The sequence below is a fragment of the Dreissena polymorpha genome, chromosome 9, assembly GCF_020536995.1.
Source record: "Dreissena polymorpha isolate Duluth1 chromosome 9, UMN_Dpol_1.0, whole genome shotgun sequence".
NCBI lineage: Eukaryota > Metazoa > Mollusca > Bivalvia > Myida > Dreissenidae > Dreissena > Dreissena polymorpha.
In genome coordinates this window covers 71,936,264-71,945,757 of record NC_068363.1, presented here as the reverse complement: position 1 = coordinate 71,945,757, position 9,494 = coordinate 71,936,264, and the positions used below count along the sequence as shown (strand labels likewise).

Below are 9,494 nucleotides of genomic sequence, written 5' to 3'. Positions count from 1 at the left end.
AAAATCAAGAATAAAATAAAAAAAGGAAAAGAACATTGCCCGGACCAGGTTTCGAACCAGTGACCCCTGGAGTCCTGCCAGAGTCCTGAAGTAAAAACGCTTTAGCCTACTGAGCTATTCCGCCAAGTAATCATACTCGACGTATTTTATACCTTATATAAGCAATCTTCGTAGTTTCACAAAATTTAACGACAAAAACAGAACTCTCCAAATTATTCAATCGTTTCGCGTTGCAACGCTTTATAATTTTTAGGTTTTAAAATCGTCAAAAGATGCATATAATGGCTATATTAGACCATGGTAAATGTTCAGTATTACTGTTTCCTCACAAATATCATAACTAAAACGAAAATTTGCGAATCTGAAACAATTTTTTTCAATTTTGTCAATTTACCAAAGCGTGAAAAGATCCCTTTAATATAATATCGTCATATTTTATAATTTTTCGTCAACAAAAACGGTCTCCGAGTTTGTGCGTAAAACAAGGAAAATTTTATTTAAAGGGAGAATATACGATTTGTGTCATATATTTATAACATGTAAATAAAATGTGTAAAACCCTTATTATTACATATATTTCAATATAAACTAGAAATGGCGCGGCAGAGGCCGACGCGTATCCCCACGCCGCATGTTTGACCCAGGGGCGCCCCAGGGTTGGTAATGGGGTAATGCATAGTTGAGATTGACCGTATTGTCATAAGTGAAGTTCAGCATCAATTAAAAGTGAATCGGTGTAGAAATGAAGAAGTTATAGTAAAAGACAATTTTGAGTGGGTGTTGCCTATGTGGGAGGGGCGCCCCAGGGTTGGTAATGGGGCCATGCATAGTTAAGATTGACCGTATTGTCATAAGAGAATATCAGTATCAATTAGAAGTGAATCGGAGTAGAAATGAAGAAATTATAGTAAAATGCAATTTTGGGTGAGTGTGGCCTATGTAGGCGGGGCGCCCCAGGGTTTGTAATGGAACCATGCATAGTTGAGATTGACCGTATTGTCATAAGAGAAGTTCAGTATCAATTTGAAGTGAATCGGAGTAGAAATGAAGACATTATTGTAAAATGCAATTTTGGGTGGGTGTGGTCTACGTGGGCGGGGCGCCCCAGGGTTGGTAATGGGGCCATGCATAGTTTAGATTGACCGTATTGTCATAAGAGAGGTTCAGTATCCATTTGAAATGAATCGGTGTAGAAATGAAGAAATTATAATAAAAAGCAATTTTGGGTGGGCGTTGTCTATGTGGGCGGGGCGCCCCAGGGTTGGTAATGGGGCCATGCATGGTTGAGATTGACCGTATTGTCATAAGAGATGTTCAGTATCAATTTGAAGTAAATCACTCTAGAAAAACAGAAGTTAATATAAAATAACATTAAACAATGAGTGAAATCTCTGACCCGGCCCCACCCCAACCCTCATAACTTTTGACCCAGAGGTCAGATCAAAATTTCAAATAGTGCTGGGTCGCACATATGCTCATAGCTACCATGTGAGTAATTTTCAAGGTTCTAGTGCTTAATGTGTAGAAGGAGATAGTGTCCAGGACCAACGGACAGACAGACAGACAGACGGACAGACGCCGGAGATAACCACAATATACCCACGCTTTTCAAAAAGCGTGGCGATGATTAAAGCAAAAGTTAAGAAGAACAAGTGTCGAAAAATGCGAAATAAGCTAGATATTTAATTCTGAAATCGAAATGTCTGTACAGTCGAATTCGCCAGCATGTATATCCTGCATGTACGATGTGCATCTAAATTTCGTTTTACGGATCATTTTCATTTCATGTAACGATATCTATTCATACGACACACGGATACTAACTGCGATCCTAATTAAAAGACGAATGCTTCGGTTATTGTAGGAAAATACGTACGCAATATCTTCGTCACAATCGGCTCGGGGCGCTTATTTGTCATTGCTGCATTTTATGAAATTCGTCTTCAATGTATAATTTTTCTTGCCTATTGTGTGTTATTGTAAAAAAAATTATCAATATGTTACAAGTTAACACATATATTGTGGCAATAGGAAATATTCTAAGAAGAGCAGATCAGAATGTCGTATAACGGTACTATTACCTCAATGGAATGTCTCGTCTTATCATACAGGTTTCGTTTTGAAATCATTATTCCACAGTATTGGACTTTACATTGCTGTCTATCCTTGTCGATTGAATCTTACCACATACAAACCACTGTAGTTTTTTTTACAGTATTTCAAATACAAAATCATACCCCATGGAATGCGTTAATTGAAAATGTTCTATTCGATTTTAGTTTCAAATTTTAAAGTGGGTGGACGATTTGAATATGTGTTACATTGTAATATATTGATAAAAATATGTTAAAATAACACACAATATTACACCTCAGAGATATTAGTACTTTTTTTATCTATATGACCGGTTTCAGTCTGTAAAATGCAATAGAAAAACCTTAGAGTATATGGACCGGTCGCTATTGTGTGTATATATGGACCGTTCAGGGTTACACAACACTAAATGTGCACTGTGTTGGAGCGTTTTATTTGAACAGCATTGACCATATTTCAGCTTTAACAAAAGTAAAAAACTTAATTTAGAAAAACGACACGCTTACCTCAATGCCAACGTTAATCCAATGCGTATAACAATAAAGTCGAAACGATATTCACTTCCATTTACTATTCTTTCATCCCTTTATCGAACCTTATTTTAAATCACACTATTGTATTGTAGGACTATCGAAGTTTACATTATGTATGATAAACAAACAATCCGAAATACGTTTTGCATTCGTTCGGACGATGCCTTAAACAAATAACTAACTGTTAAAAAACACCTCGTCAAACATCCAGAGAATTTAGCTCCAACTGGGATGTTTCTTCAGGGAAACTACGACACACGATTTTTGTCACCGTTTGCGCATTCAGTTGCCTAAAAAATTAAAGTACGGAAAGCCGGTACAACACTGTACAATGTATGATACGGGGGGCTCTCTTGGGTGTAATATAAGACATAGTAAACTACACCTCGGTCCCAATGGAATTACAGTGACCAGCCAGGCAGCCGAAAACTGTATATACGGCTTCGGTCCATATACGGTTTCTGGCTGCCTGGCTGGTCACTATAATGCCATAGGGACCTCAGTGGGGTTAACTATTTCTTAAATAGTCAATAAAACGTATTAATTAAAGAAGAATTTCATAAAATTACAAATTAGCGCCCCGAGCCGATTGTGACGAAGATATTTCGTAATATTTTCCTATAATAACCGAAGCATTCGTCTTTTTATTAGGATCGGAGTTAGTGTCCGTGTGTCGTATGAATAGATATCTTGCATGAAATTAAAATGATTCGTAAAACAAAATTGTGTTTTGGTGTCGTATGAACGAATCTGCACTAAAACTAAATTTAGATTCACATCGTACATGCATGATATACATGCTGGCGAATTCGACTGTACAGACATTTTCGATTTCAGAATTAAATATCTGGCTTATTTGGCATTTTTCGACACATGTTCTTCTTCACTTTTTTTTAATTTATATTGAAATATTTGTATAATAGGGTTTTTACACATTTTATATAAATTCATAAATATTTGACAAAATCGTTCATACCCACTTTAATCAGAAGATCCACAAGAATGGCCAAACAGACCATGAGGACTAAGTGTGAGAAAAGTGTTCACACAGTTTATATACCTCTAATGTATATATGTTTGAAACATGTGTCGCCCTTATATTGTTGGAAATAGATAAATCTTTAATATACTAACTTACATTCGCTTTTCATTAACACATAATATGTGTTTTAAAATAATTTTATCCAACCTCTGTGTATGCTATATTTTAGTAGGCCTGTAAGATGGAAACAGCGAACACGTTCAGACCAAACTCAACGAAAGCTGCCTTATGGAAACAGGTCGACGAGCAGAGTGATGTATGCGATTTCACCATCAAAGTTGGAGATTGGGTAGGTCACTGTGTCATCGATTGTTGGCCTTTCATTTTATGGTTTGTTGGTGCATTTAAATATGTTAAAACTCACTGATCAGTATCAACAAATACTCTCAGTAATATTGAGAACTGTTCTCATGTAAAGGGATGGTATTCTCTCAATTAAATTATATGTACGTGATGGCCAGTGGACATTTTTGTGTTTACCTTAAGGCATATTTCAATGGATGTGTTGTCATTCCATCGGAATTTGCACTCCGTTTATACCATATAATAGATTCAATAGTATATCTTTACGTCGAAAGCAGCGAAAATGCTTTAGTTCTATGTTTCCTCTGCATCTGTCCGCTGATCAACGATGGCGAGGGTCGCTGTCCTGTGACCACAGTGGGTTGCCAGTATAGAATGACACATTTAGAAGGCTATGCCTTAAAATCTCAACATCATTATAACTATTGTTGGGCAGCATATCCAAATTAAATTGAATAAATTTAATCGCTATTTACACTAATGCTAGTGTAATTATCCAGATGGAACTAAAATCAAGTATATTGTTGTTTAATTGGTTTGTATTCGAGATTACCGACTTTGAGCATATATGTTGTGAATGTATTTTATGTATATGTTGAACTTGTCATGGAGCATACTGCTTCCATCAAACAAATTAAAAATATTAATAAGTCGCCCTCACGTATCAATGTGCTTTTGTTTTCATTTTCAATTACGAAACAAGAGGAACTCTTTAGTTGATAGTTTCAAACGCTTATTTGTTTATTTCAGGCAAAGAGATTTCATTCTAGTATTATGATGGCGAGCCCATTCTTTCAGTGTGTCATTGATAGCGAGTTCATGTTGTGTAAGCCAGGTAAAAATTCGTAGCGTAAGCATAACGTTTTAGAGATTCTGTTGCAAAACGATGACTTCAAAATAGATACAGCTTTCTTACATGTTTCATAAGTCTAATTCTATATAAATATGGTATTAAAACACTCAATTTCTAACCATGTAACAATTTGTTTTGTTAACAGAATGAAAATTCAATATCATTTGACTTTAGACTTTTAGCCATTGTATGTTGGTTATGTTGTGATTTGTGCTTACTTGATTTTATTTTAAGCATGCATCGAGCTTACTGCTACGGGCGCTTCATCTGCTGAAATGACGATATTGTTCTTGTATGGCAAGTGCCCTACACTGACCGAGGCAAACATCAACGAGATGTTCAGTCTTGCCGAATTCTTGCTCATACCAAACCTTAAAGCACTCTGTGTAAAATTTGCTCAGTGCATAACCATAAGCAAAGAAAACGTAATAGCCCAACTTAAACTGGCATCACTTTACGAATTTGATCACCCGCGTGCTCTCGAGTATGTTCACAGTCATCTCGATGATCTTCTGGAAGACGATTCTCTTATACCAGCTTCGAAAGACTTCATTCAGTCTCTGTTTGCTAATGAAACGCTTCGGTATATTTCAATGGACACTAGACTACACTTTTTGATACGCTGGACTAAGTATGATGCAATGGAGAGGAAACGTATATTTCAAGATTTCGTTGCATTACTAGATATTATTCAGTTAAGTGAGCAAGCTCTTCGTAGCGCTGCAACTGAACTAGGAGAACAATGTTGTGCAAACTTATTACAAATCAATGAAGGTTTAGAACGCTTCAAACCGCGGGAAATAATTGCAACTATCTCAAGATACAGTTCTTACCCTTCCAAATGGTATGACATAAATAACGATCAATGGATGAATCCTTCGGTGCCCATCGACACGCAAAATACTAATAGACATAACTTCACCTTTGCTTGCGCTCTCAACCCATTTTCATATGGCGTATGCTTTCCCTCGAAAATAGAAATTGTTGATGTGTTGACAAATTCTTATAATATTGTAAATTTATCAAATGAAAGCACTGACATATTTGAACATGTTTGTGCAAACTCCAGTACAGTTTTAGCAACTTCGTTTCAAAAGGTGAAAGTTCTTAAAAGTGAAGAACAGATAAAAGTCGACGAAAATATCCGCGCTTATCAAGCTCAAGCAATGATGCTTCAAGGTGTTCCTTTGCATTACATTTTGATGTCGCTTAATGAGGTATCACCAACAGCAACGGTACGTAAAATGATGCTCCATATTGGGAACATAGAAGCGTCATCTACCGACGTTGCAATGAGACCACTATTTACTTTAAACTCCTCTGAAAATGTCAAGGTTTATATTAACACAGCACACACTTGCGCGATTGTGAACAAAAAAAATATTATTCTATTTGATACCTTGACATATCAAATGGACACGTTTGAAAAGATCAACATAACCAATTCATATCAGGTAGTACCTCATGGTGATGGTTTCGTGCTTCATGACGACACGCACGCAGTTTGCATACATAAAGTATTTGGACCATGTCTCAAGGAGAGATATATCTTTAGATCGTTTACTTTACCACAGGACAGGGATAAGGACGGCCATGTTCGACCCGGTCGATTCCAATATCGACTGATAGGTGATTTGTGGATCCGCGGTAAACAATATGAAGAAAACGTTTTTGAGAAGTCTTTGGAGAGATTTACTCTTCATTGGGTAGCCGATCCGAACACCTTCACTTGGAAACAGTGCTCTAAGACATACGTCATAGGTGACCTGTTTTCAAGTCTTACAACTGCCATGCTGCTGAGGGTCCCTATGGAAAAACTCAGATGCCACATTGATTGCCCGCATTGCAAGGCGTTGCAGAAGACACGACAAACTTATGATACGAACGATTTTGCCTACGAAAGAAGACAGTGCTTATGGAAAGCGGATGAAAATGATTCAGACGATGCAAGTTTTGGTAAATACGAACCTAAACGAACATATTATGCGGAGTATGACGATGAGTATTACGATGATGGTTATAATTATTATGACTCAGATTATTATTATTACGACTCCTCGGATTGAGCCTTAACTAGGATTTCTGATTCCAAACATGACATTTTTTTATAAATGAACCCCGCTCTGTGTAAAGGGGGTTTAATGCATGTGACATCCCAGATAAGCCTGTGATGTCCACACAGTCTTATCAGGGACGACCCTTTCACCTTGTAGGATAATTTTCGTTTAAAGAAAGTCTCTTCTTAGCAAAACTCCAGGTTAGGCGGAAAATGTCATTTATGATTAGACTGTGCGGATGACACATGCATTTAACCCTCTTTTCACAGAGCACGGCTCAAATGGATATGACTGACAAAATATGTTAGTCGCTGTCATTATGCGTACTTAAAGATAATTGGATCCAGTGTTATTAATTAGAGGTTAATACCTCGTTGCTTGAGGGCCAGAAGTGATAATCGGCCCGCAGAGTGAATAATCGCCCCGAAGGCCATAGGCGATGGTATTTACGTTTTTAATACTTAATCCCCGTTAACTGTACTATTTATTACAGAACCAGCTTTCCGAACTTTAATTTTCATTCAATTGATCGTATGACGTATTTATGACGTAACACATGTGACGTAATTTCTGTGACGAAACACAGTTTTAGCTTGACTCTGGATTTTAGGGACAACAATTCCGTCGTGGAGGGTTAATATTTAACAGTTAAATATTTTTAGCATCGAACGAATCCAAAACTTATTTCGGATTGACTTTTGTGTGTTTGTCATGCATTATAATAAATCAATTTTGTTTAAATCGTTTAAAAAGTGTGATTTAAAATCAGTTTAAAATAATTACGGATGTTATTACAAAAAAAGGACGCACTAGCACATCTTTGTTATTTTATTATTATAAACATCGGATTTAAGTTGTCGAGGTAATTGTTTCTTTAACTATACATTTTGCTGTTGGATGATTCCTGTTAAAGCTCAAATAGAGGCATATATCTAATGTACAGAAGAGTTTCAGTTTCAATCGATATTTGTATTATCCAAACTGTGTGCTACGTGTCGTTAACATTATGTTCGATTCTTTCTTTGAGTTGTGGTTAATTGTATTGATCACCGTTGGCTGAGACTGAATGTGGACGCCATTTTGTTATTACGTAACGCGTTGGCCGTAACTTAACGTGCTTTAGCTCCGGGCTGATTATCGACTATCAACATTTTTCCCTGCTGGGCCAAACGTGATAATCACCTTGCTTTGACCGATAATCACATGCATTCGAGTCAATTTTGTTACTTATATATATATTAACATATTAAGTATTAAAGTGATATTGCTTGAATCCGACATAGCTCGTCAGTAATAACCTTGGAAGTGGCGTTTAATAATACATTGATATCAACATAAGTAGTTACATGGACGAAATGAAAACAATCTGATCGCATCATAGTCGTTATCGCTGTTTGTACGTGGCTGTTTATCTACCAATCGACTTCGTAATTGATTTCCGCTTCAGATCTATATCTAACCGATGACAAGGTGGACAATCGTTACGACACTGGAGTAATCGCGCGGGAAAATTTACCGTAACAATTTATGGTAAAATTATTTTTCCATTCGCTCTGGTAACGTCACAACACATGGTGCATTAGAACTTGCACATCAATATTTGTATATGATTTTCATCGATTATTGCAATAGCGTTTTCTATGTTAAACAGTAGCAAGATTGAATGTGTTGTAAATTTGTTGAACTGTACATAAAAAACATCCAGCGATTTTGTATATAGTTTAAATATATCATGTGTGTCTTCTTCACCAAACAGTCTTCAGTTTTGTATGAATAAATTACATACATAATGCATGACTTGAATTATAGTACTGCGTGTACAACACATTATTGTATGTGTTCTGTTATTTGACCCAATTATAATGTTGAATATTAGACTTAAAAAGAGAGAAAAAAATGTATAACTTCTCTGGTCGAAAATGAACGGGTATCTGCATCGCACTCAACCATGAGGACAGTGACTGCTGTGCCTGTGTATGGCCAGCAATCCAGTAGTGTAAATCATCGAAGGCAACACGCATTTGTTGACGAGTCGGTATACATCCATGTTACCAGACCACATCTGGTGTTGAAATTTTGGATATTGCTATAAAGTACATTGAATTTTTATGTGTTAACTTTATTTATTGTTTCAAAATATTGTACGAAATATTCGTTGATATTGAGGGTTTATTAGCTTTAAATGACCATGGCATCAGAAAAAGTAATTTGTATTTGCATCTTTAGTCTCTCGACTGGGTTCTTTATAAACTCTTGAAAGATTTGTTGATGATTATGTGCACATAAGAATTTATCCATAACATGAGCGGCAAACCGTTTCGATGTTAAATATTGTGATAGTTAAAATGTATGAAAATAGCATAAAGAGGATATTTGTTCATGTCAGTGTAACGAGTGAAAATATTATTTTAATATGATCACTCGTGAAATAACAAACGATCTTACACTGACATGAACAAATTTTCGGTTTCTTTTATTCCCCTTTTTCAAGAAAATAATTAACAGCTGTTTCCCTTTCGCTGAAAAGTTACCTTTTCTCCCGTGGCGTGCCTCAAGACATTTAAATACACAAAATGACGTCCTACGTGTATGTTAGACCAGCGAAAATCACC

General features: G+C 36.3%; 1 protein-coding gene across 1 annotated transcript in view; it reads left to right on the top strand.

Annotated features, from left to right (window-relative positions):
* Positions 1-8,970, top strand: part of LOC127846408 (uncharacterized) — a 9,393-nt gene extending 423 nt beyond the window's left edge. The window contains exons 2-4 of the mRNA XM_052377631.1: positions 3,839-3,958; positions 4,723-4,807; positions 5,060-8,970. Of these exons, the coding sequence (XP_052233591.1) occupies positions 3,851-3,958; positions 4,723-4,807; positions 5,060-6,891 (2,025 nt within the window). The 5' untranslated portion in view covers positions 3,839-3,850 and the 3' untranslated portion in view covers positions 6,892-8,970. The remainder of the gene's footprint in view (positions 1-3,838; positions 3,959-4,722; positions 4,808-5,059) is intronic.
* Positions 8,971-9,494: the final 524 nt, after the last annotated feature.